Source organism: Cervus elaphus, chromosome 3 (genome assembly GCF_910594005.1).
Source record: "Cervus elaphus chromosome 3, mCerEla1.1, whole genome shotgun sequence".
Taxonomy (NCBI): domain Eukaryota; kingdom Metazoa; phylum Chordata; class Mammalia; order Artiodactyla; family Cervidae; genus Cervus; species Cervus elaphus.
Genome location: NC_057817.1, coordinates 22,800,551 through 22,818,852, shown reverse-complemented (window position 1 = coordinate 22,818,852; position 18,302 = coordinate 22,800,551). Strand labels below are relative to the sequence as shown.

Sequence of the window (18,302 nt, the reverse complement as noted above, 5' to 3'; positions counted from 1 at the left end):
ATCCCCAGTAGGAGGGCATGGCAACCAATTCCATTATAATAACTTATGTTATTACTGAATTTATGGAATTTAAGATGCCATGTTGGTAAAGCTCATGAAAATTTAATATGTTAACAAATTCTTAGAGGCAATGAGCTGCAGTTAAATTATTATGCCAGACAGCCTAGTGGTATCTTAGACATCTAGAAGGATGTAAGTAGGCCAAAATTTGATTTTCATTAAAATCTTGCCACTTACCTGACAGAATCTATTTCAGAGATTTTTTTTTCACACTGACAATTGTAACAATGTAGTCTTTTCCTTTTAATACATTTGTTTATGTTTTTTGTTTTCGTTGAGGAGTCCAAACCTGATGGATTAGTGGCTGATTCATCAGCAGGTAACTTTACTTAAAGCTGTTTTTTTTTCATTTTTCTTCTTTGTCATCCCTTTTTTACTTCTTTCTTTTCCTCTGATGCCTGCTACATGAATTTTGTTTTATGGTTTTACTTCATGGCACTGAAACAGTGAAGGTAACAGTCATATTCTAGGTTGAGAGTGTTTATTACCTGTGAACTTTGTAATTTAATCAGTTATTGAAATCTTAATCTATTATAGTTCATTATATTCTGAAGTTACACACTTTTGAAATATTACATTAATATGGTGGCTAATGAAAGTTTAGATCTATATTAAACAGTGATGTACTTTTTTTCCTCTTGAAATTAAAAAAATGAGATTAGCATCTTTGTAATGAACTTTAACTGGAGGAGTGCTCAATGAATAATAAAAATGATATTTTGAGATTAGCTGTTGTATTTAATGTCTCTCTGAAGTTCCTTTATGAGAATGAAGTAGTAAGAACTGACTGCATATTTTAATTGATTATTTTATTTAAGACCTTGATTGTTCTTAAGACATTTCTAATTTCAAAACATTTCATCAGAGGCACAAAATACATTTTTTGGTCAGTTGACAGATACAGAAAAGTAACTGTGAAATGTGAAATTAGAATACTCTTTAAACAAGTATTTATAAATATTTTAGGTATGATTGCTAAATATTTCTTTCATTTGTTTTACATGTTTGTAAACTTTGACTTGGGCCTTAAATGTGTTGGCTGTGCTTCTTCTTTTTTTTTTTTTTTTTTTTGAGATATGATTAATTCTTAAAATGTGAAGATATTAATTCTTAAAATGTGAAGATACTCTACTTGTAATTGGTTAGTAGATCATGTTGATTGTCTTTAACTCCTACAGTGATTATAAGTAATAACAGGTTAGGAAATGTAATTCACACTGTATTTGAATAACTACTTTTCTGTAGAACTACAGTCTTTGGAGCAACAATTAGAAGAAGCCCAAACAGAAAATTTTAATATTAAACAAATGAAAGATTTGTTTGAACAGAAAGCAGCCCAACTTGCCACTGAAATTGCAGGTAAATTAATTCAGAATTTTTTTTATCCAGTAAATCAGTCTCATTACCTTTTTGCCATTGTATTTTGTATAGATAAACATTGTATTTTAGTGTGATTAAAGCATTTGTTATATAGACTATTGTGGTGATTACTGGCATTTAATGATAAGAGTTGCTGTGTAAGTTATTTTAATTGTTCTCCCACCTCCTCCCTTTGAAGAACTGATTTTCCCTGTAAAATTCTTCTTGAATTTTAGAGAAGATGAATTTTTGAGGTATGCTTAAAGATTGACAAGTAACATTTTGAAGAAGTTAAATGATATGGTATGGATTTAACATTTGGTTATGCTAGGAATTGCATGTAATTTTTTCAACTACATGCTTTTAGGTAAAATATTATATGTGATTGAGTATACATTAAAATGCTAATTTAGTAATTGAGTGGATTTTATGTAGACAAAGACATTTGATCATTTATCATTGAATATTATCAGAAGTATAATTTTATTGTGTACATTTATGGTTATCAAAGGAATGTGAATTTGAATTAGAGTGATATTTAGATAGGCACTGGATATACAAGAATTTATAACTTATCTTCTCTAGAATTAATGTGATGTCATCTATGTAACTGTCCTTAATTAGATATAAAGTCAAAATATGATGAAGAAAGGAGTCTTAGAGAAGCAGCCGAACAGCAAGTGACACATCTAACAGAAGAATTAAACAAAGAAGCAGCTATGATTCAAGATCTAAAGACTGAACTGGTAACCATTTATTAGGATGTACCTTATTTGAAATGGATAAATGAAATACATATGCTGATGAAACATTTTTAAAAGTATAGCTTGAATAGAATGGAGGAAATTTAAAAAAATTCCCTGTAGTTTTACCACTTACATATATATATATATATAGGTGTGTGTGTGTGTGTACACTATAGATGATTTTTTTAAAGTAAGAATGGAATTTTATGATACATTATGACATTAACATTTTTATTGTTTTTGTTTTAATGTCACCTGTCATTTTTGGTAGTTTCCATATCAGCTTCTCTGATCTTACCATTCCTTGAACTTTAGTTTTGTAAATCCATCTAGGACACTTCTAAAAGGAGAAGCGGGCAGCAGAGGGTGAGATGGTTAGATAGCATTACCAACTCACTGGATATGAATCTGAGCAAACTCTGGCAAATAGTGACGGACAGGGAGACCTGGCGGGCTGCCGTCCATGGGGTCGTGAAGAGTTGAACACAACCTAGTGACTGAGCAACAGCCACAAGGACTCTTCTAATTGCATTTCCAGCTTTCATTTCAAATTCAACAAGTGTAACATTAAGTCACCATGTTCCTGTCATTGTTGCCATATGTTTTTAATCCTCTCCCCAGGCTTAACAATCTTGGATCTGTCCTTGCTTCCTTTCTGTCCTTTATTACCACGCAATAAACATATGAATATGCGAATCAATTAGATACAATCTGCAGCAAACCCTAATTATGTTTATATCTGCTCCTTCATTTTATTACCAGTTTCATAGGATAAAAAAAGAAGGGATTTAGCATTAACAAGTGATTGTTATTTGAAGTGGGTGTAGTTTGTGAAGGAAAGGAAAGCAGTTAAAACGCTAAGGATAATTGCAAATTTGCTACTTTGTACCGTGAGTGGTAATACTGTAAATATGAGAGAGAGCTCTTATTTAGCTCTATGAAAAAAGGATAAAGATTGTTGGGGGAAAACATCTGTGTTCAATGTTTGGAATCTAGTAATTGATGTTAGAAGATTGTTTTATTTTATTTCTTAGTAGTAAAACTATTTTAAAAATGTCTGTTCACTAAACAGTTTCACTGTTTTGTTTTAACTAAAATGTGTTGCTTCACAGCTTCAGAGACCTGGAATAGAGGATGTTGCTGTGTTAAAGAAAGAACTGGTCCAAGTTCAAACACTAATGGATAACATGACCTTGGAACGTGAGAGAGAATCTGAAAAACTCAAAGACGAGTGCAAAAAGTTACAAACAGAATATACTAACTCAGAGGTAATGAAATTTAGTGCACTTAAATAAGACTGATGTTAACTTGTTTAATATGCACTGTTGAGTAACGCCAGCATTTTTCTGAGTGACTCAAACACTACTTGCCTTTCTTTCATCTGGTCTCAATAATATCTGTATATAGTCACTATGGGCTGATAATATTTTTATCTTTGCTTTATGAAGTTGGACGCTTAGAGAAGAATGTTTGCATAAAGGAGTATTACTCTGTTTAATAAATAATGTATATTGTGGAGAAATATTTAAATTTGCTCCAGATTAATAAGTAGTAATGTATTTCAATTTGGTAGGGGTAAAGGAAGTATGATTTCGTTTTCTTCATTTGTATTACTTATGTTGCTTAGAAAAAATATTTAAGACTTATTATCTATTAGACTTGGTTTTCATTTATCAATTATTCAGTTATGTGGTTTAAGGAAGTCTTAAAAATCTTCTAGTCTAACACTCCATCTAGGAGTTCCCTTCATAGGTCTCTGATAAGCGATCTGCAACTCTTGGCATGTGTTGTAGGGGTTGCGCATTTCTTCCTAAGTCCGCCATTCCATGGAGTTGGCATTTGTTTCCCTATAATTTACAATAACTGGTTCCAGTTCTCAAATATTACACAGAATAAATTGTTCTTTTCCACATGAAATATTTGATGACTGTTCATATTTACTCTGAATTTTCTTCTTTTCTAGGATAAACATTCTCAGTTCTTTTATTTATTACATGACTTTTGCCTGTCAATCCCTTATATAATTGTCAGCATATGACAAGTTCTAGGATATGTAGTAAATATATTTGCTTAAAAATGCTGGCATTTGTCTATCTTGCTGTATCATAGGTGGTATTTTTATTATAGCTACTACTGTGTATAGTTCTTAACTCCCTTATATGATATAGACCTGTGTTTTCCATGTTTTCAGTTTAAAAGTTAAGTTATAGTGACATTTCAACTTGCATCTCAGATTTTTTCAGCCACTATTCATAATTATTAATGAGCTATGGAGTATAAATGTTATAGATAATCCATCTGTTCCTTTTATCACTTTCTCCTATGTCTTATCAGTGGAGGATTGGTGAAAGTTTATGGGTACAACACACATAGGCATGTGAGTCTTTGTAATGGTTAACATTTCAAACTCTCAAGTTGATGAACTTCAGGTGCAGATTTCCCAAACATGATCTTTGTAGCCCAGTAATAAAAGTCCCACAAATTTTCAAATAATTTTAGGGAGTTCATGAACTTATCAAAGCCAATAAAAATCTCCTAATGTGTAATCTAGGAGAGGCTGAATCAGAGAAGTTTCATGGGGAAAAAAATCCCATTCAAATGCTAGGTTAGAAATTTCTTTTAACCCTGTAAGTTAAGTATTAAGTTTGTTTTATATTTAAGGAATCTGGGCTTCAATGAGATTAAATAGCTTGTTCAAGTTCATGCACCTAATGTAAAGAAGCTAGGATTAGAACTCAAGTCTATCTTGAAGCTTATGTCTTTCTGTATCATGTCGTGTCCCATTTTTGGTGGTCTGGTGATTGTGTTAGAAGTAAATTAGTGTTATTAATCATAAACTAATGCTTACTGTTACTACTTTTTGCATTTTGACATACTGCATATTTGTATTGAGTAAAACTTAAAATACTTTGGAGTTGCGTCCCATACCATTTCCATATGAAAAAATGACTGTCTAAATATTCCATCTCATTTGTTTTTTACTGTGTTTTTAGCTTCTACTTACTCCTTAGTATATGGTGTGTATTTTATTAAAATTCAGTTTTATTTATTTTCACTTATGTTAGTGAATTATATAACCTAAAGAACTAAAAGAAAAAAAATATGTATTACTGCTTTTCTGAACCTAAACAATGACATCAGAAATAAAACAGTAAAAGGAATTAAAGAAGCTAAAAATGCAATGATTTGTTTTCTATTTCTAGTCAAGGTTCAAGATACATAATCTGATATACATTGTTAAGTATGTTCCATTCCTTTCATTAAAAATATAACTTAGGAATTTGTTGTCATTTAGAAAATCTATTTTGAAAAGCATATGGAAAAATAACTCAGTCTAAAGCATTTAAAAGTATTTTAAAATAACTTTTCTTTAGATCAGAAATTAAGGTTAATAAAAGTATTATTCCTGTAAATCTGCATTATTAAAAATGTCAGAGCTGTAACTAACATATTTGGTGTTGTCTTTAATGGAAATGATTTTTGATGAATTTTATTTATATTCCAAATATCTTCATTTGAATCCTAATTTTTAAAACTAAGAAGGTTACAAAGAGATGGAATAAATATTACATTCATTCAGGGTTATTAAAGAGAGCACTTAAATGTCTTTAAAACTTGCTAGTGTAAGCGATCAGATTAAGTGTTTGTACTTTTTATTGTATGTTCAGTGTGTACTTTCGTCAGTTTTGTTTCCCATGTTTCATCCATCATTTTATTTTTTCTGCTTTCTAATGGAGATGCTTAAACTTGAGGTAATGTCTTTATGGAAGACTTTTCATATTAGTACTGTTTTTAATGTAGTACCTTCTAGCACCATATGGCAATTTTGTGTTTTAAGACAATCTCAGAACTTCAAATATATGCTCCTTTTTGTTTTATTAATCAAGCCAAATTTTAACCATCTTTAAAATGATCATTTACTAAAAGTATTTGGCCATTAGGACAATAATTATAATCCTAAAGCACTAGCAGGAAGTTTTGAAATATCCTTCCTTAATTATTTTGTAACTTGAAATTTTTTAGTAAAAATTCAATGTTAAATTCGGTAATGTGGCTTCAAGGAAATGCACATTATTTTATAGGGTCTTATATATTTGTTTCCATGTGCAGAGATACTGTGCAAGTATCTGTTAACTTCTGGGAGAATCACTCCTCTCTTTAGTGAGTATTTTTTGAATGCCTGAGTGATAGCAGCTGGTATACATGTGGGGAATAGAATAGTGAATATGATACAGTGCCTGCTCTCATAAAGCTTGTATTCCTTTTGGAAGCCAAACAATGTGAAATAAACCAACTCACAATAGAAAGTCAGCTAATCCTAAGTGCTATGAGGAAAAGCCAAGCAGGATATGGGCAGTAGTGGGGCTGGCAATAATGTGGATCAGTTTTAGATAGGGTGATCAGGGAAAGGTATCCTCAAAGAGGATCCATGGGAGAAGAAGGAAGTAAGCAGGAAGCAGAGTGAAGAACTGGGAGCAGCATTCCCAGGAGGAAGGAGGTCAAGTGCTAAAGCCTCTGGGCACGGATGAGCTTGTCCTGTCCACCAGTGAGGACTGTCTGTGTGGCTTGCAGAACCTTCTTTGTGAATTTCACCTAAAGTGGTATCTCAATAGTGAGTGTATTTCCTTAGAAATTTTGTCTTTCTTCAATCTTAATTTTTTAAAAATAGAGCTATAATACATGATCATTGTAAAAAGTTAAAATGACTCAATATACAGTAGAGAGGGAAAGCTTCCTGTGATTCATTCCTCTTTCTTCTCTTACCCATAACTAAAATTCATCTTTAGGTGTATACTCTTCCTACATCTTTCTTTTTTATCCTTGAGTAAACTAAAAAGTTTTAAGTGCTTGCTTTTGTATTTTTAAAAATTCAAGTTAAAAAATATGTATTTAGTGTACAACAGATACATTGTAAGATATAACAAATAATTTTGGATACATTTGCTTTACATTTTCTTTGTTTAGTTTCTTTTGCATGTTGGAATTCATCAGCAGAATAGATACTGGATATATGTTATACATGGTTAATCTTATAATCTTTAATGTGGAATCATGGTATTTTAATGAAATATACTCAAAATTTGCATTTTAGTACATACTTATTTATTATGTGTGAAAAACTCTAGTAATTTCTTTGATAAGATAGAAGTAGAGATTTAAATATAATTTTTCTTGTGATAGGTGATTAAAGCATAGTAATTTAAAGTAGCTGGATTGTTCCTGATATTTTCATTACCATCCATAATGTTAATAGAGAATAATTCTAAGATTCAAAGTTGTTAGTCATAGCAATTTAAAGTAAACTCCTAATACATTTCAAGGTTACACAGCCAGTTTAAGACAGAGCGTTAAGATACGCTTTAACTTGAACACAGTTGAAAATACTTGAATATTTAAACATTTCCTTCTTTGAAATATGTTTTATATACATGTTTTCCTTAAAATGTCAGGCCATGAACATATCTCAGACATGTTGCCATTACCAAAAATATTTTTGAAACCTCAAAATTTTTGAAAATATTTTGAGGTCAACCTTTTTATTGACCTCAAACCAGTTTGGAAAACACTCAAAACACTGATTTCAGTTATTTATGGTTATTAAAATAAGCCCAAATGTTTGATTGTTCAGTTAGGTTGCCTTGTTTACTAGTTTTGTTTCTAAAACTTTATACCGTCATCCATTTACAGTGGATTTGATCTTATTACAGTGAGAATCCTTGAAACAACAACAAAAATATGCCACAAATCCTAGAGCAAAAGATCCCTTGGCATTAATTACTGGCTTTCTTAGATTTTTTCCTTGTACTCATTTGTAATATACAAAAGTACCCATTTGTAATATACAATATAGGTAATGCTGATGTGTTTATTAAAAATAATTATTGTATTCATGTTATAAAATTTATTTACTAATGAAGAATATAGACAATGAAGATAATTGTAACATTAGGAATGTAAAAAGTAAACCTGATAAGCAATATTAGAAATACAGAGGTCTCTTATTAACATCACTTTTCAGGAAAACAAGTCGCCCACTTTTTAGTGGTTGAAGCTTTCATATATAATAAGTTTGTATTTCCAGGTTCTTTAGTTATCTTTCTCTTACCTTACTTATTAAGTGATTAACCCATTGTTTTAATAATAGACATTAATTTTCATTTAAAAAATGGTAAACACATTAAAGCAAATTGCCCAGCTATTATCCATGATCATAGAGAGACCCAGGTTAATGAAACGATATATAACTTCTGTTTGACAGCTTCTTTGGCCAAATACTTTCTATTACAGTAAAAGTAAATAAATGATTAGCTACCTTCAAAGGTAATTCTGTGTTGGTTGTTTGCATTTAACATGATTTTGAAATGTGCTATAGAAGTTGAGAGAAAATGTAGATATAACTTGCATATCCTTTTTAAATTGAGAAGGATTAAATTGTAGAATTTAAAGCCAGTAAGTTTAAGTTTGCAGTTTGCTGTTTCAGACACATAAAATAGGATGCCAACTTTTCATTTCATGTATTATTAAATAATGAAGTTGTAAAGTTTTGGATACATTTTGAAAACTAATTTTCAGCAAAAAAAAGATGTGGGGAAGCAGTGGGGGTAGTAAGGTAAAAAAAGAATCAAGTTGAAATTTCTAAGATTATTAAAGTTTAGTGACAACAGTGACAAAAATCTATGTAACCTTAAAACCTCTGGATGCTTCCATTTCCCTTTTTGTTTTAGTTTTCTGAATTTTCTTCCTGTCTAGGCCATAATAAGCCAGCTGAGGAGTGAACTTGCCAAAGGCCCCCAGGAAGTTGCTGTATATGTGCAGGAACTACAAAAACTTAAAAGTTCAGTTAATGAGTTAACACAAAAAAATCAGGTGAGAATTTAAAAACTACATATAATGGTGAATTGATTTTATAAATTTTAAATTCTAATCTTGTGTATGTTATTTATATATTGGCACAGTACAGTATGGCTTATTTTGTGTTGTTTATTTTTTATTGCTATTTACATTCACATTGTTATGCAACCAGCTTTTTTCATCTTGTAAAACTAAACTCAGTTATTATTAAACAACTCCCCATTCACTGAATCTCTGCCCCAAACCCCTTCTGCTTTCTATATCTATGAATTTACTATTCTAAATAACTCATATGAGTGAAATCATACAGTATTTGCTTTTTGTGCTTGGCTTGTTTCACATAGGATATTGTTCTCAAGGTTCATTCATGTTACATGTGTCAGAATTTCCTACCTTCTTAAGGTTATATTACACTTTATGTATATATCATATTATCTATCTGTTGCTTCCTTCTTTGTGCTCTTTCTTTTGTGGATAGAGCTGTTTTGAACATGGGGATACAAATATCTATTTGAGATCCTGCTTTCAGTTCTTTTGGGTAGATACCCAGAAATGGAATTGCTGGATCATACTAGTAATTCTATTTTCAGTTTTTTGAAGAAGTCATCATACTGTTTGCCATAGTGGCTGTTTCCTTTTAAATTCCCATCAACAGTGAACAAGGATTAAACATCTTCACATCCTAGCCAACATGTTATTTTCTGTTTATCATCTGTTTTTTTTTTTTAATAGTAGCCATCCGACAGAGTGCTAAGGTGATACTCATCATGATTGATTTGCATTTCCCTAATGATTAGGATGCTTGAGCATCTTTTCATATGCTTGTTGGCTGTATGATTTTAATTGGGTTGTTCATGTTCTTGATGTTGAGTTGTAAGAGTTCTTTATATGTTTTTGATATTAACCCTTTAATCAGATACATGGTATACAAATATTTTCTCATTTTTTAGGTTGCCTTTTCACTCTGTCGATTGTGTCCTTTTATAAAGGAAAAAACAGTCCTGTTTGTTTCCTCTACTCTCAGTACTGTACTACATACAGCTTCACTTCTGATATCAGATGTTTAGATGTTCCGTATTTCAGCAGTTCTGAAACACCAGCTGTGTGTCCTACCATTTAACTCAATTCTTACTATTTACCTGGAGCTGGTATTCTTGCCTGGAAAATCCCATGGACGGAGAAGCCTGGTAGGCTATAGGCCATGGGGTCGCAAAGAGTCGGACACGACTGAGCGGCTTCACTTCACTTCTTCAGCATCACATTCCATGGATTCAGGGTGACGTCCTGTAGAGCTGTGCCTGAGCACCCCTCAGCCTCCCTCCCCAACACATCCCAGTTCAGATACCAACTGAAGTCCAGCTTGTTACTTTTGCTTCTAACCAACTGGTTGTAAATGAGAGGTTCCCAATTCTCAGCCTCCTGTTCAATTAATTTGCTAGAGTAGCTCCCAAAACTTGGGAAAAGTTTTTACATTTTACTTACTAGTGCTGTGCTGTGCTTAGTCGCTCAATCATGTCTGACTCTTTGCAATCCCATGGACTGGAGGCTGCCAGGCTCCTCTGTCCATGGGGATTCTCCAGGCAAGAATAATGGAGTGGGTTTCCATGCCTTCCTCAAGGGGATCTTCCAAACCCAGGGATTGAACCCAGGCATCTTGCATTGCATGCGGATTCTTTACCATCTGAGCTACCAGGAAAGCCCATGAATACTGGAGTGGATAGCCTGTCCCTTCTCCAGTGGATCTTCCCGATCCAGAAATCGAGCCAGGGTCTCCTGAACTGCAGATGGATTCTTTACCAGCTGAGCTACTGTGGTACTTACTGAACTACTTACTAGAGTACTGACTTACTATAAATGACTATAACTTAAGAACAGTGAGATGGAAGAGATGGGTGGGGCAAGATATGTGGGGAAGTGTTTGAAGCTTCCATGCTCTCTTTGGGTGCTCTCCATGTGTTCACTAACTTGGAATGTCTCAAAACTCTTTCTTTCCCTATGTGGGCATGATTGATGGAATCTTTGACCACTGGTGATTAATTCAGCCTTTTGCCCCTCTTCCCTCCTTGGAGGTCAGGGTGGGACTGAAAGTTCCAACCCTTTCTTGAAGGTTGGTTCCCATGTCAACCAACCCCCATCCTTTGGAATTTCTAAAAAAATCTCATTAGTACAAACTCAGAGGTGGTTATAAAGGGCTTCTTCTGACTAACAAAGGATATCTTTCTTGCTCTTATATCATAGGGAATTCCTGAAGTTTAGGAACCTGGATCCAGAAATGGGGACCAACTGCCAATATCACACATTTGATACACAGAAGTTTTAAATTTTATACAATCTAGTTTATCTATTTTCACTTTTGTTGCTGAGCTTTTGGTGTTATATCCAAGAAGTCATTGCTAAACTCAGTGTCTTGAAGCTTTTCACCTGTTTTCTTCTAATAGTTTTATAGTTTTAACTTAGGTTTAGGTCTTTGACCCATTTTGAATTATTTTTTTAAAGGTAAGGGTCAGTTTTATTCTTTTGCATATGAAAATCCAGTTTTCCTAGCACCATTTATTGAAAGGAGTGAGTATCCTTCCCTTACTGAATGATCTTGGCACTCTTGTTGAAAATTGTTTGACCATGTATGTGAATGTTTATTTCTGGGCTCTTTATTTTTATTCTTTTGGTCTATATATCTTTCTTTATGTCAGTACCATATTGTTTTGACTACTTTATTTTTCATTAAGTTTTGAAGTCAGGAACTGTGAGACCTCCAACTTTGTTCTTAGTCTGTGTTCTGTAAAGTTAATATTTTCCACCTTGTTTCTTTAAAGATGAGCAACAGATAATAGTTTTGGAGGTAGGGCAGATGTTAGTATTAATTTATTTCCCCCATGTCTTTACTTTTTGGTGCCAGAGGAAAGGGAGTTATTAAATCTTTTTAGTCAAAAGTATTGTGAATTTGTTAGCTTTGCCTTAACAGCTTAATTAAATAACAGGACAGATGGATTGTCATATCTGCTTTTGCATTTAAACTGTTGTGATATATTTGAAGTGTGTTAAAATTTAGTCTAACTGATATGTAGTGTAGTTGGAAAAGGGAGGCCTATCTTAATAGCCTTTTCAGATAATTGTAGCTAAAATTGTTTGATACTACACTAAAACCAGATAAAGTATAGTTTCTCAAAAGTTAATTTCAATGTAGAATCTGAAACGATATCAGGGCAGTTTTTGTACTTTGTAACATTGAAATTTTTTCTTCTGTCTTAACTTTTGAGTGGGTCTTTCCTGGGCATGATTTTGTAATATGCATTAGTCATGTGGAAAATATTGGTTCACTGAGTTATGCAAATTTTTTCCAAATATTAACACATTTCATTGTATTATGGTGGCTTAGTTGCTCAGTTGTGTCCAACTCTTGCGGCCCCATGGACTGTAGCCCCCCTAAGCTGCTCTGTCCATGGGATTTCCCAGGCAGGAATACTGGAGTGGGTAGCCATTTCCTTCTCCAGGGAATCTTCCCGACCCAGGGATCAAACCCACATCTCTTGTGTTGTAGGCAGTCTGTTGCATTGCAGGCGGATTCTTTACCAACTGAGCCACCAGGGAAGGCCATTTCATTGTATAATATAACACAAATCACATTTGTCAGTATCACCATCAATCTCAGAATATGCTTTAAGTATAAGAAGTGTCAAGCTCATGGTGATGGATGCAAGTTTTCTAAAATTCTAAACTTCCTTTGAAAGCTTGAATTTTATCATTGGCAGCCAATACTGTCAGTTCTATCCTTCCCATAGTTTGTTGGTCATTCTTGTTGTTACATTCTTTACATTAAAAATGATGTTTCATAGAAAAAAGCAACTAACTCTGTTGACAACTATATTATTTGGTATGCAGCAGAAGTGACACATATATACTTCCTATTTATTCACACACTTTTTTCTTTTTTCTTGCTATTTCAAGTACTGGAGCTACAAACATTCACATAAAAATCTCATGCATTGGTGTAAGAATTTCTATTATATACCCTCATGTGAAATTGCTGGGTTATGAGCTACATATGTGCTCAAATTTACTAGGCTATCCCAAGTTCAGTTCAGTTGCTCAGTCGTGTCCAACTCTTTCAGACCCCATGAACTGCAGCACGCCAGGCCTCCCTGTCCATCACCAACTCCCAGAGTCCACCCAAACCCATGTCCATCGAGTTGGTGATGCCATCCAACCATCTCATCCTCTGTCATCCCCTTCTCCTCCTGCCCTCAATCTTTCCCAGCATCAGGGTCTTTTCCAATGAGTCAGCTCTTCTCATCAGGTGGCCAAAGTATTGGAGTTTCAACTTAAACATCAGTCCTTCCAATGAACACACAGGAATGATCTCCTTTAGGATGGACTAGTTGGATCTCCTTGCAGTCTGAGGGACTCTCAAGAGTCTTCTCCAACACCACAGTTCAAAAGCATCAATTCTTCAGCGCTCAGCTTTCTTTATGGTCCAACTCTCACATCTCACATACATGACCACTGGAAAAACCATAGCCTTGACTAGATGCACCTTTGTTGGCAAAGTAATGTCTTTACTTTTTAATATGTTGTCTAGGTTGGTCATAACTTTCCTTCCAAGGAGTAAGCGTCTTTTAATTTCATGGCTGCAATCACCATCTGCAGTGATTTTGGAGCCCCCCAAAATAAAGGCAGCCACTGTTTCCCCATCTATTTGCTATGAAGTGATGGGACCAGATGCCATGATCTTAGTTTTCTGAATGTTGAGCTTTAAGCCAACTTTTTCGCTCTTCTGTTTCACTTTCATCAAGAGGCTCCTTAGTTCTTCTTCACTTTCTGCCATAAGGGTGGTGTCATCTACATATCTGAGATTATTGATATTTCTCCCGGCAGTCTTGATTCCAGCTTGTGCTTCTTCCAGCCCAGCATTTCTCATGATGTACTCTGCATATAAGTTAAATAAGCAGGGTGACAATATACAACCTTGACGTACTGCTTTCCTATTTGGACCCAGTCTGTTGTTCCATGTCCAGTTCTACCTGTTGCTTCCTGACCTGCATACAGGTTTCTCCAGAGGCAGGTCAGGTGGTCTGGTATTCCCATCTCTTTCAGAATTTTCCACAGTTTATTGTGATCCACACAGTCAATAGCTTTGGTATAGTCAATAAAGCAGAAATAGATGTTTTTCTGGAACTCTCTTGCTTTTTTGATGATCCATCGAATGTTGGCAATTTGATCTCTGGTTCCTCTGCCTTTTCTAAAACCAGCTTGAACATCTGGAAGTTCATGGTTCACGTATTGCTTAAGCCTGGCTTGGAGAATTTTGAGCATTACTTTGCTAGCGTGTGAGATGAGTGTAATTGTGCGGTAGTTTGAGCATTTGTTGGCATTGCCTTTCTTAGGGTTTGGAATGAAAACTGACCTTTTCCAGTCCTTTGGCTATCCCAAACTATTTTTGAAAGTAACTATACAAGTCTGCCATTGTCCATTTCTCCATCACCTCTTGGTGCTGACTGATTTTTAAAATATAATCTTTTTTATGGCTTATAAAAGCCTCATTGCCTCCCTCTCTTTAAAAAACATGTTTTTTATTGGAGGATAATTGCTTTATAATGTTGCACTGGTTTCTGCCATACGTCAACACGGATCAGCCACAGGTATATACATGTCCCCTCCGTCTTGAACCTCCCTCCCATCTCTCTCACCATCCACCCCTCTAGGTTGTCTCAGAGCACTGGATTGAGCTCCCCGGGCCACACAGCAAGTTCCCACTGACTGTCTGTTTTACGTATGGCATTGTATGTGTTTCCATTTACTCTCTGTATCCGTCCTGCCCCCTCCTTCCCTACTGTCTTCTCTTCCGCCTGTCTGTGTGTAGACAGTATCCACGTAGACTTTAATTTTATCTTTGTCTCTGTTTGACTTTAATTTCTCTGAGATCAGAGTTGACCTTCTACCTCTTGAAAACTGATCAGAGTTGTGCATGCAATAGATGTCTATGATCAGTGTAATTTATTTTGTATTTCTGAAGCATTAAGCTGTTAGTGAAGGATAATGAAGCACAGATTGTGTGTATGTGTGTGTGTATATATATATTCACAAATGCATGCATACACAGTATTAAGGAAAGTACTGTGTCTTATGAATAATACATAGAATCAAGGTGATTTAGTATGGTAAAATGGGAATAGTTTTGATTAGGGAATAAGAATTTTCTACTAATCTTCCTAATCTTTACATAAGTGAGACTTCACATTTTTTTCTTTTCAGTGTTTACCTGTTTAGAATTTTTTCACCAGCAGGTACAGAGATGCATCTGCTTTTTTTTTTCCTATTATCCTTGCTAATTGTTTCCCCCACCTCTCCTCACCCTTGTCTTTGGCAAACCATAATTGTTGACAGGGGTAATATCCAAGTGTTATGAATTTGGAAATCTTGTGCCTGGTCTCTTGAAGGCTATTAATGAAATGCCTTGGATACGTTTTGTGGGTCATAGGCAACATCAAGGTGGATAGATGACATTATGAAATATAATGAATTGAAAAATAGTTGCTTTTGAGTTAATGTCAAGATTTTCAGCATTAAACCTTTGTTTTTAAATTACTGGCTTTGAAAACTTAAAAAATAAGACATAAATCTTGAAGACATTTCCTTTTTGGTTTCTAGTAAGAATCACATTCTGACATTTAAACAAAAGTCTGCAGCTCAGTTTAGCTATTTCCAGATAAATTCTGAACAAAATCATAGCTTATTTAAAGCTACTAATATGATTAATATAGGTCATTGTCAGAGACTGAGTTATATTTTGGGTCTCACCTCTCACCCATTTTCCATCCTTTGTTGCTCTCCCTCTCTGCTTTCTGATAGTCTCGGATTTAAGGTGCTCATAGGCCAAAGCAGAGGCCAGTTATGGCAAGTGGTTGTATTGCTGTGTGTTACCACTGTATTGCAAAGTGGTACATTGACACAAACAGTATAGAGCAGTGGTCAAAGGCATGCCGCTGACTGGCTGTGACATGCAGCCTCCGATGTCCGGGTCCTCTTTTGCTACGAAGTACTATTACACTTACTTGCCTCTTAGGGTGATAAGAGCACTGAAAAAAAATTTAATCGCTGTTAAAGTGCTGAGATCACTGCCTGACTTTCAGTAAGCACCTCAGTGAATATTTCTTGTTACTGTTTTTATTTATTGTGTAATTTTTGTAATGCAGAGTTGAGTCAAGAGCAAGATGGGTGTTTTCCTAACTTATTGCCTAGTAAATCAGGAAAGACTGTTGAAGACATAAATAACTTTTTAGCTTAGTCTTTAAGAATGCTTAGGTGTATATCACATGGCAGAGGGATAATGGTATTTCATTTTGAGAGCTACATATACTGAAGGTATGGGGGCATGTAAAAGCACAAGATACAAGATGTTGGAGAGCTACAGGTAGCTCAGTTTGTTCTTTCTCACAAAGCTGTTTTGAGGAATAGATGAGATCCTGAAACCACTTTGTAAGGTATCAAGCAGTTAAAAATGCCATTCTTTTTACATTTCTTTTTGTTCCCTGGGCTAGAAGCATGTGAATTTTATTGTTTAGTTGCTCAGTCATGTCTGACTCTTTTGTGACCCTCAAAACTGCAGACTGCCAGGCTCCTCTGTCCATGGAATTTTACAGGCAAGAAAACTGGATTGGGTTGCTATTTCTCCTTCTCCAAGGGATTTTCCCAACCCAGGGATCGAACCTGCATCTCCTGTGTTGCCGGTGGATTCCTTATTGTTGAGCCACCAGGGAAGCTGAGCAAATGAATAACACAGCCTAATACAGGGAAATTGCCCCTCAAGAAAACATGATGAAAGAGCAGTTAATAAGGAAGTGAAAAGAGAACTGGACCTTCAGAAGGAAAGAATTTAGCTTACTCAAATAATTATGAATTAAGCTTAACATTTGTTTTATAATTTAACCTTGAATAGTATATGTTTGGGAGAGCATGAATTGACTCACTGTGTGCCTGAATTGTGTTGTGAAAAATATTTGACTTAATCATAACATGTGACTCTGCCACCTGGCCAAGTCATATCAGATTCTTTTAATGTTAACTTCTTCATCCAAAGAATAGGGATGATAATGTCTATTTCATCTTTTGTTGTAAGGTTAATATGGAATGTGCAATTATATTCTGTTTAATGGAATTCTGCTATACTTACTAAACTCAATCTTCAAAAACCTTGTATTCACTAGACTCTGCCTCAGATTCCACGAGAAGGCCATAGTAAGAATGAAAAGTTTGTGATACTAAATATAGTTATATAATGTGCCATAACCTCTGGGTGCTCTTTTTAATTTACATATAAAAATAAATAATGTGAGTGGATTGGGTTCTTTTTATTTTATTTTTTTATTTTTTGGATTGGGTTCTTTTTAAAAGACAGTGGTTTAGGTTCTTTTAAATAAGATTTATTTATCTTTCTGTGCAGTTAAACAGACAGATTACTTTTTTAGGATATTTGAATTTTAAATAGTCAATGGTTAAGTATTTTTGCTCCTTAATGAAACTGAGGGGTCATTTATGTATAGACCTGGTAGGATTACTTGATCACTTTTTAAGTAAGACTGGAGGAAGAAGACTCACTACCTCATTACTGACCTTAATTTTTGTAGCATGTTTTACAGTTATATCCTCTTCAAGTTCTTAGTATTTGTGAGCATGGTTGCTTTCATAAAATTTAGTAACTTAGAATTTTCTTTAAAAAGGTGTAAGACATTCATAATGATCAATGAATAGGTTTAATTTAGCTTATGAATTTGAAAATATTATTTTCTTAAAAGAAAATGTGTAAAATTAAGAAATATGTGGAGTTAGTAATGAGTAAGACCAAAAAATGCTTATAAAAAGAGAATTTTCCTAACTAGCAATTTGACTAAAAATTATTATTATTCTTCTTCTGCTAGCCTTTTGGCTTTACTCTTTTGTTAGTTTCTATTGGTTGGTCAAGACACATCTCTTTGCTAGTTTTGCCATAACCCCTGGGTGCTCTTTTTACTGTATCTCCATCTTATTTTTCTTACATGTACTTTCATCACCTTTCTGACACTGTTTCTATAGTATATTTCTATTTGGTGATTTACATAGTGAACTTTTTCTTAGACAAGTGTTCGAGAACCCTGACTGCTGTCTCTCTCCCTCTGGTGCCTGCACTTACTCCTCCCCTTGAGGGAATAGCATTTGCTGTGTCCGCTTGTGCAGCTTCTTTGTCTATTCCTTTTTGTACATGAGTCATGAATACTTATTACTTAACTCCTTTTGCCACTTTACCAAGTTCTG

General features: G+C 34.2%; 1 protein-coding gene across 2 annotated transcripts in view; it reads left to right on the top strand.

Annotated features, from left to right (window-relative positions):
* EEA1 (early endosome antigen 1) overlaps positions 1 to 18,302 on the top strand; it is a 124,924-nt gene that overhangs the window by 51,701 nt on the left and 54,921 nt on the right. For both annotated transcript variants that reach the window (XM_043881146.1, XM_043881156.1), the window contains 5 exons: positions 340 to 379; positions 1,306 to 1,419; positions 2,044 to 2,165; positions 3,278 to 3,433; positions 8,916 to 9,032. In XM_043881146.1, coding sequence (XP_043737081.1) covers positions 340 to 379; positions 1,306 to 1,419; positions 2,044 to 2,165; positions 3,278 to 3,433; positions 8,916 to 9,032 — 549 coding nt within the window. The remainder of the gene's footprint in view (positions 1 to 339; positions 380 to 1,305; positions 1,420 to 2,043; positions 2,166 to 3,277; positions 3,434 to 8,915; positions 9,033 to 18,302) is intronic.